At 36.0% G+C, this 21307-nt stretch overlaps 3 protein-coding genes across 7 annotated transcripts; 2 read left to right on the top strand and 1 right to left on the bottom strand.

The window, feature by feature from the left end:
* The first annotated feature begins 2797 nt into the window (after window positions 1–2797).
* LOC109093981 (glycerate kinase-like) lies at window positions 2798–8723 on the top strand. Of its 5 annotated transcripts, none has more exons than XM_042758726.1 (6): window positions 2798–3878; window positions 5341–5440; window positions 5639–5751; window positions 6316–6467; window positions 7072–7247; window positions 7365–8723. In XM_042758726.1, the coding sequence occupies exons 2-6, from the start codon at window positions 5387–5389 to the stop codon at window positions 8262–8264; spliced, it is 1395 nt and encodes a 464-aa protein (XP_042614660.1). In that variant the 5' UTR covers window positions 2798–3878; window positions 5341–5386; the 3' UTR covers window positions 8265–8723. The 5 variants fall into 5 exon arrangements, with proteins under 5 accessions (XP_042614660.1, XP_042614658.1, XP_042614657.1 ...); XM_042758725.1 differs by lacking the exon at window positions 2798–3878 and adding an exon at window positions 4523–5214; XM_042758724.1 differs by having other exon boundaries at window positions 2802–3819; window positions 5341–5751.
* On the bottom strand, window positions 8433–10374 carry LOC109089164 (T-cell leukemia translocation-altered gene protein homolog). Its single transcript, XM_019103308.2, has 3 exons — window positions 10016–10374; window positions 9802–9856; window positions 8433–9034 (listed from the first exon to the last, which is right to left on the bottom strand). The coding sequence occupies exons 1-3, from the start codon at window positions 10224–10226 to the stop codon at window positions 8992–8994; spliced, it is 309 nt and encodes a 102-aa protein (XP_018958853.1). The 5' UTR covers window positions 10227–10374; the 3' UTR covers window positions 8433–8991.
* Window positions 10375–14855: 4481 nt separating this feature from the next.
* LOC109089120 (tumor necrosis factor receptor superfamily member 10C-like) lies at window positions 14856–17086 on the top strand. The gene is made up of 7 exons (XM_042758720.1): window positions 14856–15015; window positions 15097–15207; window positions 15416–15547; window positions 15629–15698; window positions 16328–16521; window positions 16608–16715; window positions 16800–17086. The coding sequence occupies exons 1-7, from the start codon at window positions 14934–14936 to the stop codon at window positions 16859–16861; spliced, it is 759 nt and encodes a 252-aa protein (XP_042614654.1). The 5' UTR covers window positions 14856–14933; the 3' UTR covers window positions 16862–17086.
* Window positions 17087–21307: the final 4221 nt, after the last annotated feature.

Below are 21307 nucleotides of genomic sequence, written 5' to 3'. Positions count from 1 at the left end.
CAATAATAAATCCAATGGGAGTGCCCACTGCTCCATGTGCACGTGTGTGTGTGTTCACTGCTGTTTGTGTGCACTTGGATGGGTTAAATGCAGAGCACAAATTCCGAGTATGCGGCACCATACTTGGCCACATTATTTTCAATTGCAAATACTTTTCACAATATTAGTGTTTTTACTTTATTTATTATCAAATAAATGCAGTGTTGGTGAGCATAAAAAAACAAAATTATTTTTTTAAAGTCCAAAATTATTTATTTACCATCATAACAGAGATCATAAGCCAGTGCCTGTAATTCTTAATTTGGACATATGGAATTGCAGAACCGAGTTCAGGCTGAAGGAAAATAACACTATTGAAATTCCTTTTGTCTGCAATAGTAAATTCGTGATTAAAAACAATGGGCACTTAGAAAACAGCTGAACATTCTGAATTTGTCCTAATTGCTTCAGAAGAAATGTTGTCATGTGAAGAGGTAACCTGCATCCTATTGCCCAATGTATTGTATTTGTTATATTTCCTCCAGAAAGACTAATCTTTACCATAACTGTAAGGTTTTTTATTGAAATAAATGTTTAGTTGGATCACCAGTGTTTGTTTTCGTTCCTTCTTCCTTAAGCTTCTCTCATGTGCAAATTATTCACATATTTCTCTTTTGTCTCTGTCCATCTGTCTTTTTCATTATAAGACACATGGGTTCTTCAATTGAGTCTATTTATTGTGAAAACTCTAAGCTGTCACTCCCCATGCTTCAGAAGCTGAAGACCTGAGGCCTTTTGATGGACTTTAGGAGAGTCACTGTAGGTGGCCTTTCTGAGAATGTGGAATAATTGGCAAAGGCATAGTCACGATAATAATCAGCCTTTTAAGGTAATGAAGAGAGACAGGAAGTCTGTGAAATCCCTTTTGTTCTTTGAAGCTCTGCAAAAGCATGCAGCTAAATGACAGGGAACAGCATGATATGGTTTGTGGGTTTCATTCCGTGGCAGTAGGTTCATGTGTAATACATTGAGAGAGAGGAAAAAAAAAAGGTGAACACTCAAATTTTCATGTCAAGTCATGTGAATTTTGAAAAAAGAAAAAAAGAAAAGAAAAAGTGTCTAAAACTATTTATTTGTTTGTTTGTGCAGGGATGTCTACATTTGGTAGCATATGAGTTGCACTATCATGTTGCTCAAAATTATAGCTTTTTCCCTCGCATGAAACAATAAATAAGTTAAAATCATAATCAAAATTTAAAATCTACTCTTTTCTGTACAACAAAAATGCATGAAGATCACTGGCCATCAAGTTCAGTAGCAATTTAGTTTTGTTTATTAAAATATTAAAATAGATGCATGATTCTCTCACCTGAAGGTTTATTTGTTTTATCTCATCATGGTAAAATCTCTACACATTCCTATACATAAACCATGACTTTATGGACTGTCATTCAAGTGAACGTATTTCACAATTAGAACCCCAGATACAAAGCATCAAAGAACTTTGTTTCAAGCATATTCTGCATAATATATGAATGTAGATCACAGCTAGAAGCTTCAGGATATTTAAAGCACAAAGACAATAAGATGGCCACTCATGAGCCAAATACGGTTATAAGAAAGAGTGATTTCTTTTTGTTTTTGTTCTAATGGAACAACAAGAGTGATGCTGTAATCGGGGAAAATCCTTGGCGATGAATGTGCAACGGAATATGATAAAGTATTCAAGCCTGCTAATTCTGTTTCCATCTTCTCCATTTACCATTATTCCCCATATTGGCTTTAATGAAAAAGTGAGAAAATCTAATTGCACATAGTAAAGTGATTCATCTTAGTCACTTACTCAAAGTGAGAGTTCGGAGACCTCAGAGAGCCTGTCCCCTGTACTGATGCCAGATACCCTCTAGCCATGCAAATGATGTTTTTTATTGCTGAGTATTCATAAATCGCAGACTCTCTTAGTATGCTCTGAAAGTCACCTGCCAGCTCTTTGCTATCATATCTGTACAGTTGTCGTTCCAGTCCATCATCCTCTCATTGTGTTCCTCTCAGGCCTCAGGTGAATAAGTGATCATTGATGGAAAACATTCAATGGCTTGATACATTCTATACACAGTAGCCAAATATGAGCCCTTTATAAAATAACGGAGCACATGGTTGCCAACTTGCCAACTTGCCATGAAGACGGGAGATGAAAGTGATGTGAGGGATACGCATAGAGAATGGCAGAGGGTCACTGGTGCTGCAGAAGGGAAATATCAGCCAGCAGAGTGACCTCTTCCCATCTGCTATTTGCAGCCACCAGAGAATTATGTAGCCTTCTGTACATCAATTATCCATGACAACACAAAAAAAGTGCTGCAATAGGTAGCACAACAAACAAACATGACAGAACTGCAAAACAAACAAAAGAGAACAGCACATTCAACTAGTTTTGTCTGTGTCAATCAAATTTCTGTTGCATAGGCCTTAAAACAAATATGCCAGTGAATTTTATAAAACATTGATGATAAATATGGCCAGTTAGTTACCTTAAACAATATAAACACTTGTAAGATTAATATCTTGCTGACTGAAGCTATGACTGTTGATTTCTCTTAAATGGATAGTCCACCCAAAAATGAAAATTCTGTCATCATATACTCCTCATGTCATTCTAAACCTGCTTGACTTGCTTTCTTCTGTGGAACACACACACACACACACACAAAATGATATTTTAAAGAATTGTTCTCACAGAAGAAAGAAATGCAGTACAGGTTTGGAATGACACGAGGAGAAAGAAACTATTACAGAATTTTCATTTTTGGGTGGACTATCCCTTTAAGGCTATAAGTTCTGGCTCATAAAGAACATATGTTCCCTGGATCATCCATGAACATTTGAGATATAGAAAGACAATGAACTAGAATGCAGGTTTTTAGTCATGAAAATGGACACATTCCACTTACACATTTCCTGCCCAATGAAAATGATTGTGAAGTTGTTTGCTACTTGTAAATGAGGGCTTGTGGTGTACTGTACTCTTCTCCCTGGGAGACACTGATAACAGGAAGAATGATGTCATACACAGTATGACGCTTTCACCTCCGCTGTTTTGGTGACACAAAATAGGCTAACTGTGAAGTATGACTAAATTTGTACATACTTTAGTGTGCAATTTCACGCGTTGCGAATGTTACAAATATATGTTGTTATAGTTTTCGGTTTATATTAGCTGACTTAATGAATACTGCCACCTTTTGAAGAAAATACGCCATTGCTCATTTAGAACAGTGTTTTTACACAAAGCAAATTAACGTAGTGCTAAAGTAGCATATATGTTGATTTTCATTCAACTCGAATTTCCAACTTTCTATTAATGTAATAGATGGTAACCTTGTCGCAGGCGCACTGTTAATGGTAACCATAGAAGATGGGCACTGTCAATCGTAAACAAAATAAGTTAAAGTTACCACGTGATAATAAATGTGTTCGTGTAAAATACGGTAAATGAACTACTCTGTTGATAATTTCGCATCTGCAGAACATACGTCACTTTGTTGTCGTGTTTGTTCGTAAATGAATCTTTAAAACGAACGAATCTCTACTGACTCGTTCCTCGTGAAAGAGCCTTTCATTGGTTAGACTTTACCGAACGAACTCGCCAACTTCACTGAACGTGTCTGGCTTTTAGACGAATCGTTCATTTAAAAGATTCATTCACAGATTTGGAGTGGCACTGGCATGTTTGTTTGCAGTATATGCAAAAATATGCATATGCAGTATATCTTTTTGTAGTATATTATTTCGTGAATTATGGTCTATTTCCCTGTTGATCGAGAAGGGGACTTTCGTCATGTGAGTCAATCTTGATCACAACAAGCAGAGAAAGGAACACCGCAAGCAAAACAACAAGGGTTAGAATTATGAATGTGTATACCTGACATGACTGATAAACAAATAAAAATGACGCTAAAACGTTATTTAGACTTTTTATGTTGTTTTCTTTGGCTGAAGTGACCAGATGTTGGAGTATGGAGGAAACATTGTGTGTGTTTTCAATGCATTCTGCAAGGGTGGTACATCCAGACAGAGACGTGTAAACACTGACCACCCCCATTACTGGACTTTAACTTATATGTCACAAGGCTAATGTGGTACCTCCTACTACTGTTTTGGGATAAACTCTTGATGAATCCACAAACATCTTGTAACTGGCTAGCTCAAAAACTTCTCTCTGCCCTCTGGTCAACTGTAGTCAATCATTACTCACTCAGTACACAGGCTCTACTGTATAAGCAGTTCTCTAATGATTTTGTCAGCTCTTAAAAGAGCTTCAGAATTGCCAGGGACAGTGTGCAGGTACATTCTCATAAACTCAACTAAGGCTGGTGTTTGAAAAGGGATCTCAAGGACACTGATTTTGTGATAGAAAATGTGTATTATGTATTCACTTTGTTTCTTGACTACAACTGGTCGTTTAGTTGTGGCTGTCTTATATGTTTTTCTTTTCTTTTTTTTTTTTTTTTTTTTACTTATTTATGCATTTTAATCTGTAATCTGAATCTGTATAATCCTATTAATATTAAATTAATATGATAAATTATATAAAGGAAATGTCACATAATAATACAAAATATAACAGTATAACGCTATATAACACAATATACATTTAATGATATAATTAGTGACAGACATTTATATCAGTCAATATTTTGATATAATCTGCATCAGGTTTATTACTGTCCCACCTTCCCAGTTTGGGAAATTATCAGAAGTTGTTTGCCTCAGTCCCAAAATGTACCAATGTTTTGAGTTAACATTGAAAACATAAAATTTTTTTGTGAGTGAAATAGTAGGGGTAACATATTTCGGTAACCTCTCATGCAGGGATCTCCAACCCTGCTCCTGGAGAGCTACTGGCCTGCAGATTTCAGATCCAACCCCAATCAAACACATCTGAACCAGCTAATCAAGATGTTCAGGGCTACTTGATAATTACAGACAGGTGTGTTGGAGCAGGGCTGGAACTGAAGTCTGCAGGATGGTAGCTCTCCAGGAGCAGGGTTGGAGATCCCTGCTCTAATGTTACCTTGTCGGATTTGGTGACCCTGCTGTATATCTACATCTGTTCACATAAGACCATAATGCTTTCTGAGGTTTAAAACAGAGGAGATTAGACATCACCAGAGTGAATTTGTGTAACATTAAAGCTATAATTTTCATGCTGTTTTGTCAGTGTGTTATACTGATGTGAGGACCGCTTTAATTACTGGTTTCTTAAAATTCAAACATAAAACATTTGTTGGTCAATGATATTTTTCAGTTATATTTAGTGATACTGATCTGTCTGTTTTTTTAATCTCTTTATCCCCTCAGGTTTTAAGTGGTTCTCGTCATCTGATGTGGATAGTTTGATTGGTTTATGGCTCAGATTATTGCTCTCTCACGTTTTCTTCACCTGCAGCACCCACTGCGGGTGAGCTTAGCATCATTGTGCTCTCGCAGTATGTCGTCATTAGACACTCGTGCCCGGGCTGTGTTTTCTGCAGCGGTTGAAGGTGTGCAGCCGGACATAGTGGTCCACATGAGTCTGGAGCGACATGGAGACAAACTACTTGTAGGTGGACAGAGTTTCACACTTACAAATAACCTTTATCTGGTGGGCTTTGGAAAGGCTGTGCTGGGGATGGCAGCAGAAGTGGAGAGGATTGTAGGAGACCATCTAATTAAAGGGGTGATCAGTGTGCCTCATGGTATCCAGAAAACACTACACAATCATGGAAAAGAGTAAGTATTTGAGTGCTTTTTTAAATTACATATTGTAATGTACTTCTGTTTAATGAGCAATTTATACAGAAATAAACTGGGATTCTCACTAGTTGACTAGTTGGTCAGTGGTTGCCCAGAAAATGTAGTAAGAGTACACTACTGTAATGTGAAATATTCTCATTATACTGTAATGTGACAAGAAATTGGTTTATTATTAATTAATGATTTATTATTTAAATTGTAATTTTTTTTTTAAGTATTTGGTTTAAATACTTTATGCTGATTTAAAGAAAAAGTCCAGAATATTTTCTTTACTTTTATTGTAGTATTCATTCAGTCATATTATTAATTTTATTTATTTATTTTTGCATAAGAATTAGGGGTGGAATTGCTTAATTGGCATGAAAATTTCACAATGCAAGAAAAATTCACTAAGCCTACAAATAGGTTTCATGCAAAATATAATGTAGCCCTGATGTCAAACTGGCTTCAGAGTTTTCAGCTAGGTTTTCATTTTGTATTTAGCTGCACACAGTACAGTCTGGATGTTACTGAAATTATCTTGTTTGTATATCTGGACAGGAATATGCTCCTTGAGAATAACAGCAGAATTACAGTGATGGAAGGAGCAAAGAACAATTTACCGGACGCAGATGCCCAGAAGTCAGCAGAGTGTATTCGAGAACTGGCCAGTGGTCTGACTGAGAAAGATCTGCTGCTCGTGCTTATCTCTGGTCCTCTAACTTATTTTCTTCATATAGAATCAGTTTTCCTTTGACAGTATGCACTATGATTCAACAGATTGGGATGTTTCGATGTTTTTGAAAGAAGTGAGCTCACCAATGCACATTTATTTGATCAAAAATACAGTAAAACTGTAATTTTATGAAAACTTATTGCAATTTAAAATAACTGTTTTCTATTTTAATATATTTTAAAATGTATTTCATTCCTATGATGGCAAAGCTTAATTTTCAACAGACATTACTCCAGTCGACACTGTCACTGTCATTCTAATCATTGTAAATTGGCACTCAAGAAAAATTATCAGTGTTAAAAACTGCTTAATATTTGAGTGGAAACAGTGATGCATTTTTTTTTTTTTTTAGGATTGTTTGATGAAAAGATTTATTTCATCAAACCAACATTTTTTTTTATTTGAAATAAAATTCTTTTGTAACATTACAAATGTCTTTGTTGTCACTTTTGATCAATTTAATCAATCTTTACTGAATAAAATATTACTTTCAGAAAAAAAAAAAAACTGACCCAAAAAATTGTATTTTCTGAAAGATCTTAAAATGTTACGTTTTTTTCTTTATATGCATCTATGTACAGGTGGTGGTTCTGCTCTTTTACCTGCTCCAGCCCCACCCATGTCCTTGCAGGAGAAACAGGATGTGACACGAAAACTCGCAGCAGCAGGGGCCACTATTCAGGAGTTAAATACAGTAAGGCGAGCCCTGTCATTGTTGAAGGGTGGAAGTCTTGCCCAATGTGCCAAACCAGCCCAGGTAACACTATTACATTACCAAAAGAAAACCCAAAAAACATGCAGCACACTTTTTTAAGCAATACTCCATGATGTTAGTTGAGCATAATATTTACTCTGACACTGAATTCTCCTTAAGGTAGTGGCATTGATTCTGTCAGATGTTATTGGAGATCCTCTGGATTTGATAGCCAGCGGTCCAACAGTCAGGAGTGACTTCAAGCCAGAGGAGGTCTGGGCTATCTTGGATCGTTATAAGCTCTCTTACTCTCTTCCTTCCTCTATGAATGAGGTGCTTAGTAAAGCTAGACCCCATTATGGGTCGCAGGTGCAAGAACAGCCAGAAGAAGTCCAAGACCATGTTTTAAACGTTGTAATTGGCTCAAACACTATTGCTCTTGAATGTGCCAGCCGTAAGGCTGTTGAATTAGGACTTCGACCCATCATTCTGTCTCCAGGGGTATGTGGTGACGTTCACTCTGTTGCACGACTATACGGGCTGCTCTCTCGTTTTGCGTGTTTCCCAGAAAAGGAAACCCCTCCAGAACTTGCTGCAGAGATCCTTCAGCTTGGACCAGAGGTTGGGGTAGAAAGCTGGGACTTGTGTCGCACCATAAACATGCTCGTAGAGGAGAGGAAGGAAGACTGGGGTGTGACTTGTCTTCTGGCTGGAGGGGAACCCACTGTGCAACTGACAGGAAAGGGCAGGGGAGGGAGGAACCAGGAGTTGGCTCTGCGGGTGGGGCTTGAGCTCAGTAGTGATGAAGTAAAGAGTGGTGCGGTGTTCCTCAGTGGAGGAACCGATGGACAGGATGGCCCAACTGAGGCAGCTGGTGCCCTCACTGACGGGGAATTGATGAAAGAGGCCATGTCTCAAGGTTTGGACATCGATGGCTTTCTCACCAATAATGATTCATTCACATTTTTCTCACAGCTCTCTGAAGGACAATGGTTACTCAAGCCTGGACTGACAGGAACCAATGTGATGGATGTGCATGCTATGCTACTGCCACCATCACCCCAAAGAGACTTCCAATGATTTGACTCCAGGTTGTTTTGTGTTTGGAAGCAACAAAATTATGGAGGGATATATATATATATATATATATATATATACTTGAACCAAAGTAAGGTGCTTTTCAATGTGTATTGTTATACACTGACTGAAATACAATTTACTTATGAAATAAATAACAGAAAACTAATACACAATCAGATAATGGTATTTATTTGCACTGCAAAAAGACAGCAGTAACCTCTTGGACTGAAAGCATGGTAGAGGCACACTTGATGTCTTATCTCTGTACAGTCAAGTCTATTTTCTTACAACACTGAAATTAAATGTTGGATTTCTACATACAGACCAGATGACTTTGTGAACATTTGGGACCTTCATTCTGAGTAGTATTCCTGTCAGTTTTTGGTCAAATGATACTGTGTGAGAATGGTTAAAGTTTTGCTATCTACTAGCTTCCAATACAATCCAAATAAATTAAAGCATTCTGAAAAAAAGAGCTGCTATACTGTATATATCACAGCCTGCTCCTTTAATGCTTTCTTTCCCGTGCACAGCACCAGTCTGTCTTGTATTTTAGAGCATATATTTGTGTGTTTGGACCTTGAGTTTTGCAACACAGTTCATCACAGACATCTTCACAAGTAAAACTGATTCAGTGGCACAGGTTATAATTATTTAGTCTTTTGAAGGAATGTAATTGCCTTTCTCCATCTTATGTGTCTGTGATCTTAGTCCAGTTGCAGGTACATCACTCACGGTGGGTTTTCATGGCATCACCAGCTGCACTTTCCCTAGGAAAAATGGAAAATATTAGACTTGACAGTGGAACAGCAGTATTTACAACAGGGCTATGCATAAATTACATTTAAAACAAAATACCTATGTGTTTAGAACTTCATGGCATTTTTTTTCAATGTTTTATTAATAGTGCTTTTTATTACATTTGGATTAAAGCATGTTTCTGTCTATCCTCTGCACACTTCAAATGCTATGATCTCACTCAGTGCTTCCCTGTATTCTGAAATTTTGTACTACCTGCTCAACATATGCTACCTGCAGGTAAAACAATCATAATATAAGCGAAAATGGGAAGCATGTATTGTGAGGCACAAGAGAAGCCGTCAGAAATAGTACCATAGTGTGAGATGTTAAAAATGTAGGTTACGTTACTTGTCAGCGGAAAAAACTCATCAGAATGTGCTACCAGCATAACATTCATATGATGCAAATATAGCGTTGGCATTATATACTAATAAGTAACACATATTTTCAGGACACTGACTCATTACAAAATGCACAAGTGAGTTGTTTACTCACTCCAAACGATTCCATTCGTCAGTGAATCGTTCAGAAACATCCGACTCGTTAAAGATTTATTTCTTTAAATAGCCAAATTCCCCGAACTCGTCCACACACGCATTATTTGGCCATATTCAGAATAAGAATTAGGAAATCAGTAAGCAACGATAAATTAAATTCCATGTCTTTTGTTCATTTGTCACGTGACAAGACACGAATCGTTCATGAACACTAAAAAGGCTGGTTACTTAATTCTTACCATCCGCTCAGGTGAGGCAAAGTGTCAGGAGTGCCGCCATTCTGTCCTCCAGTCCCTGAAGAATTATTACAGTCATATTTAGTCTAACTGTTACCTTTTAAAGGGCACACAATACAGGTATATACTGTCACAAAATTGTTTTCAACTGTCGTTTTATAGGAATTATTATTTATTAGGTGGAGCAACATAATGGAGCACCTCTGTAAATACTCACCCTGTCTGTAGTACATATCGTTGACAGTGTTCCCGTACACTTTCCAGGCAAAGTGGATGGCTACGAGACTGATGATGAGCCAGGTGAACAGTATCTTAAACACTGCAACTCTCATGTCGTTGGCCAGCCAATCGTCCACAAATTCGGACAGAAAGGACACCAGACTGTCAACCATCCGAGACAAGAACTCAAAATCCCACGATTCCTCCATGTCTTGTGTGTGTGTCTCTTACATTCTAGTGTCTGGTTTTAAACTAGATATCCAGTGCTTTCAGAAAATGTATGTAATTGAGCATTCATCTTTAAAGTAAACAAAGCTGAACCGCTTTCTTCTTCTTCTTCTTCTTTTTCTTCTTTTGTTTTTTTTTTTATGGCGGTTGGCAAACCAACTTAACGGTGCATTACCGCCACCGACTGGGCTGGAGTGTGAATCAGGCGATATTGGATCTTTTAAAAAAAAAAAAAAAAAAAAAAAAAAAAAAAAAAAAATCCTCCTACTGGCTAAGTCTGTGTCTCTAAGAAACGTAATAACAAATTGATGAATGTTACTGGATGCTTTCCCTAATAAACCTTGCATTGTAAAATTATTCTGATTGACACTTCTGAGAGACTGAAAAAGCTGGTTTCTTTCTTGGCTGTACTTTGTGCACTGAAATAAAATATGCACAGTTTCTAAATGACTGCAATATTGGCAGTTCCCTGTTGGATGTTTCCCTATTATCTTCAATGAAGAATTGAGCCCAGTGTGTCCTATTCTTAACCGTGTAATTATACTTTCTTCTCTTCTACTCCTACACTCTGTCCTTCCTATACCCACTTCTGGTTGTATATTATATAAATGCCTCCCTTTATCTTGATCCACCCAATGAATGTTTTAGCTTCAGATTTACTATATGGAACTTGTAATATTATATTGTGTTTCAGTGTTTCTTTTGCAAGTTTATCAACCTCCTCATTACCTTTCACTCCAACATGTGCAGGTACCCAGAGAAACCTGATTTTTAAATCCTTTGCATTTAACTTATGCAAAACCATACAAATTTTATGAATTATATCATTTCTTATAGATTTCCCAGTTTTTATGCTTTCTAAAGCTGAATAACTATCAGATATAATCACTGAGGTTTTTAACTCATTTCCCTCTACCCATTTCAAGGCCAACAAAATTGCAACCAGCTCTGTTGTGTATACTGATAAATTATCTGTTATTCTTTCCTGACATATTACCCCATTCTTTGGAATATATACTGACCCAGCGTGTCCTGTCTTTGGATCCTTAGAACCATCTGTAAATATGAATGTATAGTCAGAGAAATGCATATCCAGATAATATTTAACAATATCCCTCACTGCTACTACCTTTGACTTACTTTTTATTTCCTTATGAATGCCTAAATCTACATGTGGTATAGGGAAAAACCATGTTGGAATAGGAGGGACTGAAACCGTTGAACAGTACTGTAATTTATGTAACCCAATATTCTCAGCTTTCACATCGCCAATCCACCCAAAACTTTTGTAATTGGACTTTCCATGTTCCCAGCAATCTTTTAAGATAGCTTTAGCTGGGTGGCTATCAACTTGTCCCTTCACATTAATCCAGTATGCTAACAGTTTTAAAAGATCCACTACATATCCTTAGAGCCTGAGCTTGCATGACATCCAATGTTTTGATATTAGACTCTGCTGATGACATATATGCTATACCCCCATAATCAAAGACAGACCTCATTAGTGCCCAATATATATATTTTTAAAGATGCCCTGCTTGCTCCCCATGCTTGTCCTGATAAACAGCGTAGGATATTAACAATCTTTTTACATTTATTGACCATTTTTTCCAAATGAATCTTCCATGTCAGTTTTTCATCAAACCACATCCCAAGAAACCTAATAATCTTCATTTGCTCAAGAGGCTGACTGTACAGTTTTAAGGATACAGGTGTGATCTTATGCTTTTTTGAAAAACATATGACTTGTGTTTTTGACACTGATAATCTAAATCCCCATTTATTTGTCCATTTTTCCACTTCCTTAATTGCCTCTTGCATTTTTGATTTAACATAAGATTCATTACGGCCTCTAAACCATATTGCTCCATCATCAGCATTTTTGAAGCTGGTCAGTATTTGAGAATATATCGTTAATCATAATATTGAATAATAATGGGCTACATACACTACCTTGTGGAGTTCCGTTCTCTACTGTATATACCTCAGAAAATTCTGCACCTACTCTTACCTGAATATTCCTATTAACCAAAAAATCCAAAATCCAATTGTATACTCTACCACCAATTCCTAATCGTTGTAATTTAATTAATAACCCTTCTTTCCAATATCATATGCTTTCTCTACATCAAAGAAAACTGCTATTACCACCTCCCTATTAGTCTGTACTTTCCTAATATCGGATTCTAAACATAATAATGAATCCATTGTACTTCGCCCCTTACGAAACCCACTCTGATATGGGGAAAAAAGGTCATTGCTTTCTAAATAATGGGTCATTCTATCTGTAATTATTCTTTCCATTATTTTACACAACTGCGATGTTAAGGCAATTGGTCTATAACTAGACGGGTCAGACGGGTTTTTCCCTGGCTTTAAAATAGGTAAGTGAAAGTGCATATTCCACTTGCAGATAGACTCTCTTAAGAATGAGGCGGCATCTGTTTGGCAAAAGTTACCATATAACCTGTTATTGTCCGGAGTGTTTTCAGTAATCCAATATTAATGCGCTGAAGCTAAAAAAATTAATAGCTCCCTTAAAGGGATAGTTCACACAAAAATGAAAAGTTTGTCATTAATTACTCACCCTCGTGTTGTTCTAAACCTGTAAGACCTTCATTCATCTTCGGAACACAATTTTATTTATTTATTTATTTATTTTTTATTTTTTTTATAAAATCCAAGAGCTTTCTGACCCTGCATAGACAGCAATACAACTGAAATGTTCACAGGCCCAGAAAGGAAGTAAGGATGAGAATACTTTTTTTGTGTGCAAAGAAAAACAAACAAACAAACAAAAAAAACTTTATGCAACAATTTCTTCTCTTCTGTGTCAGTCTTCGATGCACATTTACAAGAGTACCACGTTATTTTTGTTTTCTTTGCGTACAAAAAGTATTCTCATAGCTTCTTAAAATTATAGTTGAACCACTGATGTCACATGGACTATTTAAACGATGTCCTTACTATCTTTCTGGGCCTTGAACATGGTGGTTGCGTTGCTATCTATGCAGGGTCTGAAAGCTCTCAGATTTAATCAAAAAATAATTTAATTTGTGTTCCAAAAATGAATGAAGGTCATATGGGTTTGGAACAACAGGAACATTTTACAATATACTGGTAAACAGAAAGGTAAAAAGAAACTGAGCAGAAGTAGGTCAGCTGAGAGAATGTATTCCAATTACTGTGCCATTCCCCACCATCACCTTAATTTCATTTTCTATTTTTATCTTCAAAGCTGAGTAAACTGTCTAATAAACAGCACATCAGTGCAGCAGTCATTTTGTTGGGAAAACACCAAGTTTAGTCAAAATTGATCTACTTTTCAGTTCTTTCTTTGTGTGTGTGTGTGTGTGTGTGTGTGTGTGTGTTTCCACTGTCATAACTATCTACATATTTATAAGGACTTTTTAAATCCTCTTTCTCAAACAGGATCACAGACTTCTCAGTTTGAAGACCGGAAGAAGCTTTGATAACATCTGCACTATGTCATGGTAAATGGAAGCTCTGCACTCTTTTCTGCAAAGAGAAAGATGCATTGCAGTTATCTTTCTCTTTTTTTCAGACTTATATTCCAACTACAGGAACACATTTCAGTGATTTTGTTTTATGTATATATCTTTTTTTTCCCTGTACTAAATTATCCTGTATCATTAATTGCTTCTCAACTGATGATAAAGAGTAAAACAGAACAAACTCATTCTCCACACATCTGACACCGTTTTTTCCCGTAAACAGCAAACCAGTAAACCAAGGAACCTCATCTATTCTGCCCTAAATGTGTCAGACCTACCTGTTTTCAGTACTGTCACATAAGAGTTGGTTTTTCCTATGCAAAACATCTGAGTCATTAAAATACATAGAGAGAGCACCTTCGCATGTTACACTTGAGTGTGTCATTTAATTTAATTGGTTCAAAGGTCAGTCAAATAAATTCATATCAGACCTGATGTTGTCAAGATGCAAATGTAAACTGTGGAATGATTTGTCATTTAAAATTTTGGGTAAAAAAGATAAAATTGAATGTGACAACAAACAGTTATCTTGAAAACATAACAAAAGAACTGAATTAATACCATCAGATAAGTCACAGTTATTATACTAAATTTGCAATGTTAGAAATATCAAATGGCTGTCCAATAAGATCATAATTTAATTTGATAAGTCATAATTTACATCCATGTTTGCTCTGTTCTAGAAAATTAATGTCAGAGTGATAAAATATGGATTTTGTTGTATTAATAAAGCATACATTACAGAAATAAGTGGCAAGGATTTCAGAAGCAAGTGATACAGTTTTGAGGCAGTCCTTCAAATTTCAGTTTTAAATTTAAATGTCTTAAATTTAGAGCATTTTTAGATGTCTTGTTTCATTTTGTAACCATTTGACATGCACCAATCAGATTCAGAGCAATCGAATTCAACAAATAAAGTGAATGGCTTTTTATAAAATATGTATTTTCATTCAACTTAAGTCTTTTGACATTATCAACTAAAGAAAACACAATCCTAAATTTTTTTTTTCCAATGTGGGTGACGTAAATCAGTTACAGTGGGGAAAGTTGCCTTTCATACAAAGTTCAAACCTCACCTCTCTGTCTGTTGCATGGGTAGAGGTTTCAGTCGTAATTTCCTCTCATTTGAGAGTTGCACGCAGTTCCAACTTTCTGTAACAGCGTACTGATGTCATGTTCTTCTACATGAAAGTCCTTTCAACTCTTCTGTGTATACTGTTACTTCACCAAAATGCAAGCGAATCTTGTCCAGCAGGTATGTATGGTTATTGTTAAATACCTGGATTTGTGATTTTACTGATGGGTTTAAATGGATATCGGTCACTGTTAATTGCAGGTCATAGACAAAATTATATTACGAAAAAATGTGAGCTCTGTCCACAAAACCAATACAGATCTACAAGTGGAACATATCTTCACTGTGAGAACTGCAGCAAATGTAAAACAGGTAAGTGGCTGTTTTTTTTTTTTTTTTTTAGATTGGTTTAGTAACTGAGAATGTTAGTGTATAATGTATGTAATGCTGTAAGATATTGTAAACCACTCAATATGTGGCATTTAACTTACACAATAGGATGTGTACAAAAGAAGGCAAAATCTGAGACGAATTATTTCTAAATTGTCAACAATAACTTACATAATTTTTCCCCCCTCAGGAAGTATCGAGCTCAATTCTTGCACATTTACAAGTGACACTAAATGCAAATGTAAAATAGGCTTTACGCCCATTGATCGGGAAAAGGAAGAGATTTGCTCTTGTGAAAAAGGTTCTGGAATAGATGAAACAGGTAAACATTAAATCCTGCCTTACTGAATCACATCAAACAATTAAAGAGCATCTCATGAAACCTGAACTATGTCTCTTCTAGGAATATGCAAAAAATGTGAGGATGGCTTCTTCACAGACAAAGAAAACTCAATTTGTCAAAAATGGAGAGAGTAAGTTTTTATGAATAGCAAAAAAAGTTCATTTCAAAGGATATACAGTTTGATAGCCTCATGCAAATGCCAATTCAAAGGGCTGTTGTCAAGGGGAGGCAACCAGGAATTATGTCCCCGAGCCCAGAGATACGAAGGGGACCCTTTTAAAATGTTATAGCCGACTCATTTGGGGGGAGCATAAAAATTCCCCAGTAAAAAGGTTGAATGACCCTAAAGCATATTAATGATCTCAAGCTTGTTTCGATGTATAATAAGCAGCCTCTTGTGCAAGTCTGATGACTCAGCACTGAAACTACATAGGGCTAGTTAAGTCCAAAAATTTTAATTTTGTCATCAGTTTCTCTTCCTCATGTCATTCCCAAACTGTATAACCCCCAACCTCCCCTGCCCCTTTGGAGAACAATAGATGATATTCTGAAGAATGGTTCAGCCATTTTGTCCAAAAAATAAAACTTTCATTGTATAGGCAAGAAAAATACTGAGACATTTATCAGAATTTGTGTTATGCAGAAGAAAAATCATACAGGTTTATAATGACACTGGCATGCGTAAAGTATGACTGAATTATAATTTTTTTACTGAACTATCCCTTTATAATATTTTTTATTTATTTTTTTGCTCTGTAGGTGTATAAGTGGGATTGGGACCCCAGGCACAGGCACTTCTGATGCTGTCTGCAAAAATGCCTCGATAGAGGTGACAGAAACTCCCAAAACCCACACTACCCCATTCCAGACAACCACAATCTCTTCTAAGGCCACTTCAAGAACTACAGACTCCTCTTCCAACAACACACAAAAAAACAGCCTCTACAGTTTGTGTAATCTTCCTTTATTGCTTCTAGGTTTAGTAATCTGTTGCAATTTGTATCTTTCTTGCTAAGATTTCATGCATATTTCATTTTAGGGCTGGTCATTCTTTGCGCTGGTATTCTTCTGCTGGCTGGAGTCCTGTACCACAAGTGTACAGTCGCCCACTGTATTCATAACCACAAGAAAGTGGATTTTCGAAAAGGTGGAGTACCCTTTGTTTACCATACGACCATGTGTCTGTGTGTGGCTAAACTATATTCATCCTTCTTACATTTATTTTCTCTAGAAAGTGTATGCAGAAAGCCTGTTGAAGAATCTGGGGACAAGTGCCAGTCTTTGCTTGTCTAACGCTGTTGTTAATGGCATCAGTGTTTCTTTTTGTGGAATATTTTGTACGCAATATCAGTTGTTTTATAACTAGTTTTTAATTGCTGTTATCTTCATTAAATTTCCACTTAATAACACCACTTAAAGGGATAGTTCACCCAAAAATGACAATTCTGGCATCATTTACTCACCCTCAAGTTGTTTCAAACCTGTATGAGTTTCTTTCTTCTGTTCAACACAAAAGAAGGTATTTTGAAGAAGAATGTCGGTAACCAAACATTTGATGATAGCCAATGACTTTTTTTTTTTTGTACTATGGAAGTCAGTAGCTACCGTCAACTGCTTGGGTACCAAAATTCTTCAAAATATTGTCTTTTGTGCTCAACAGAAGAAAGAAAATCATACAGGTTTGGAAATACTCGAGAGTGAGTAAATGATGACAGAATTTTTATTTTTGGGTAGGGTGACCATACGTCCTCTTTTTTCCGGACATGCCCTCTTTTTGGACCTTGAAAAATGCGTCCAGCCGGGATTTCTAAATCGCCCAAAATATCCGGGATTTGGCTTTTGCGTTCTACAGTCGCCATTCATTATTTGGGTTTTTGTATTGGAGCCCTGAAAAAGACTGTCCAGTCCCGCCAGCTCCCACAAACATTCTAATATTTCATATAATTCTTGCGCATCAGGGGGCCGCTATCAATATGTGGAGAATATAATCTCTTTAGAATGAGCACTCGCTGTTCACTTTCACTTTCTATTTGCAATCACGCATGCTCTCTGGAAGATCAGATATTTGTCAATGAGCTCAGGATCTGTCGAGCAGCAAATCTTCCAGCATGGTCTGTCAGTCATTTCTCCTCTCAACCAGTCAAATCTGACTCCTGCAGCTTGTGTAGGATTCAGGGCTGTCAAGTCCGCTTCTTTTTTTTTTTTTTAGATTGGGTTACTTTTAAACTGTTGCCATGGCTTGATTTTCCCCCGTGGGTAAAAGGTTTGAAATGTTGCAGAAATCACATTTGATTGCTTAATGAAACATTTTACATTAATTATGTTAAAACTTGTTCTAGATGTTAAGTTTTGTGAAGGACAGCCACTGGTAGGAAGTTTTTTAGCTGCGTTTATGATAAATATGCTTAACGGTAACTGTAAAATATGTATATTAGGTATGGAAATGACATATTTTGAGTTTTGATATTTGAAATTGCGCTACTTTGGGCACTTTCGGCATTACTTTAACCACCAACCCAGTGTTAAGTTTGACTGGAAGTTTTGATTTAGTTGTAACTTGAGGCGAAAATGCTTAATAGTCTTAGTCACATTTTAGTCATTTGAGTCTTTCATAGTTTTAGTCGACGAAAAGTCATTGCATTTTTGTCAACTTTTAGTCATTACTTTTAGTCACACTGCAGTTACCAGCATTTATTTTGGTAGCTATTTTATATGTAGTCTTCAAACAAACAAAAAAATAGTCATTTATTCTTCTCTCTTTAGACCAAATCAATGAAGCTTATAAGAAATTTGAAACAAGGATTGAATTTGGAAAAACTTTGGAATAAATTATGACAATTTTCATTTTTGGGTGAACTATCCCTTTAACAGTAGTGAAAAGGGAGCAACTTGTAAAAATTATAGTTGTTCATTATACATTATATATATGTATAATTTTTACAAGTTGCTCCCTTTTCAAATACGAAAGAGATAAAATTAAACTAATTTTTCAGATAAAGTAGGTTTACTTATATTTATTTAACACCTTTTGTTGGTTAACATTAGGAATACTGTCCCTTTAAGATGGAAGGCATGCATGTAATGCTGACACACTTCAGTTTTCACCCACCTGTTTAAATTCACTTAATCCATAATCTACTGTATTTACGTGAGATACTCTAAACGATAGACATTTGGACTGCTGTGTGTGTATTTGAGCACTGAGAACTGATCGCGCGCTATATATGAAAACTAAAGTAGTGGAGCGTGGGCGAGGAGAGAGCACCGTTTCAGCGCGATTCCGCCCAACCCTGCCATCACTAGCTTTAAGTTAATCGACAACGAATTGTGACTCCCGGGAAAAACGGAATGTCTGGTCACCTTATCCCTACCTTTTCAGGTGCTGAGGCCATTGTTTCAGATTGCTAGTTCGCATTTTGGTAGCCTATCCATCCACTGCCGCTTCCATACTGAGACTAGATATGCAAACGCCCCTTATCAGATTGCAATCCAATAACAGGGACGCACGTTTTGAGAACAAGACAGTAGCCTGTAGGATGTATTTTGAATGCCCAGTATAGGTCTCAAATAACATTATAGTCAACTTTTTGACTATAATGTTATTTATAGCGCCATCTCTTCTTGTTAACGAAGATGCGGCATAAATTTTGTCAGGTTTTTTTTATCATCAGATATTAGTTTTAGCTTGTCAAAGTCTGGTCTTTAAGTCACAGAAAAAATGGTTAACGAATATTTTTCGTCGTCGTCTTCGTTTACGAAATTAACACTGCACCACCAACCACACCCCAGCCCCCTGCCCCGCCCCTGTTTTTTAAAGAGATAGTTCACCTCAGAATAGGGTGACCATATTTTAGTTTTCCAAAAAGAGGTGCCACTCTCCTCTTTTTGGAAAACTAAAATATGGTCACCCTATTTTGGGGGGGAACTATCTTTAAAAAAAAAAAAAAAAAAAAAAAAAAAAAAAAAAAAAAAAAACAGTCAATCCCTTATTATAATTGTCTTTAATTGTAGAGGAAAGTATATATATATATATATGAGGAGCTCTTTTCCAAAACGCTATAAATCCATTTTAGTAGTTTTCATGAAAATGACATTTTTTTACCTACACCCATACATTTTGTTAATATTTAATTCATCCTGTTAAAATGGTCTATTGGCTCAGTCTGAACATGTTAAAAAATGATTGCTAAATCAAACAACAATATTGTTAATTATAAATTCAAAGTTTATTTTATTTTTTTTCAAAACGCTACAAATCCATTTTTTTTTTTTTTTTCAAAATGCTACAAATCCATTTTTTTTTTTCAAAAAATTGTTGGTTTTATGTCTTTTTTTATAAAAAAATAACAACAACAACAACAAAAGAACATGCAACATATGACATCAGGGACTCATACTATAAATTAATATAAATCAAATAAATGCAAATGCATGAAATAAATAACAGCCAAATAAAATAAATAGTAACAAACTAAATAGTAAAATAAAATAAATATTGTTTCAATATTGTCCACCACATAAAACAAATCATTTAAAAATAACACGCATACAAATACCACTAATTAAATAAAAATACAACAATGTTAACATTACATTCAAATCATTTAGTAACACATTTAGGTTAATAGTCATTCAGTGCCTAACCAGTAAAAAGTAATGATAGTAATGATAACAATATTCAATAGGCAAGTTATTTAGTAATACATTCAAAGTCTTTTTTTAAGTAAAGTGTCAAACCTGTAACAAGTAGAACAATTTGTCCACTACATATGCATGAAAAAAAAAACTAATAATGATGACGATATTCATAGGCAAGTCATTCAGTAATACACTGGCATTCAGTAAAGTGTCAAACTCGTAAACAGTAGGACCATTTTCCGCTATACATAAAACTAAGCACATAGTGTGTGAGATGCTTCTCGGCCTGACAGAAACCGGTCGCACCAGCCTTGTGTTGACATCCCACAGTGGGGTATTAACGTGCCACCTGAGTGGCGAAGCTTCTTTTTTTGTTGTTTTTTGTGATTTCCTTTGTCCAGTCGGCGTTTTCTTTTGTCTCACTGGCTCATCCAGGCCATCAAAAGTGTTATTAGCACTCATTTTGAAGACTGAGCAACACAAACAAGATCCCACTTCAGAGCGCCGCCAAGATTGCGTCGAACGCTCGCCGAATTCTGATTGGTCGAGAGGATATATCGCATTTAGGCTAAAAACAGGTTTGGCGCTTATAGCGGTTTGGAAAGAAACTGCATCTTGCAGTACATTTTAAACAAGGAAATATAGCGATTTGGCATGAAACATTGATGGAGCAGAGAATAGGTTCAGTACACAGCACAATGGGATGACGGAACTCATTTTTTTTAAATTTGGCGTTTATCGCGTTTTGGAAAAGAGCTCTTCATATATGTTTGTGTGTATATATATATATATATATATATATATATATATATATATATATATATTGTATTATTATAAATATTTTAATGCGCTTCAGTGGATGTTGTCAGAATGATGTAAATCAGTGGTCTTCGCTATGTTTTTTTCATGGGAGCCGCACTGATAGGGCAACTTCAATCGGAGAGCCACTTTAACTGAAAAGTTACATCCAGTCATAAATAGTAGCCTATGTTTTTTCATTAATCTGTCATCGCTGATATGCAAGGCAATATAATACAAAAGGGTTTATCATTCTTAATCATTTACCAGTCAAATTTGTAACTGAGACAAGATGATTTAAAA

The sequence above is a fragment of the Cyprinus carpio genome, chromosome A6, assembly GCF_018340385.1.
Source record: "Cyprinus carpio isolate SPL01 chromosome A6, ASM1834038v1, whole genome shotgun sequence".
NCBI classification, from domain to species: domain Eukaryota; kingdom Metazoa; phylum Chordata; class Actinopteri; order Cypriniformes; family Cyprinidae; genus Cyprinus; species Cyprinus carpio.
Note: the sequence above shows the minus strand (reverse complement) of the source record. Positions and strands in the feature narration are given on the sequence as shown.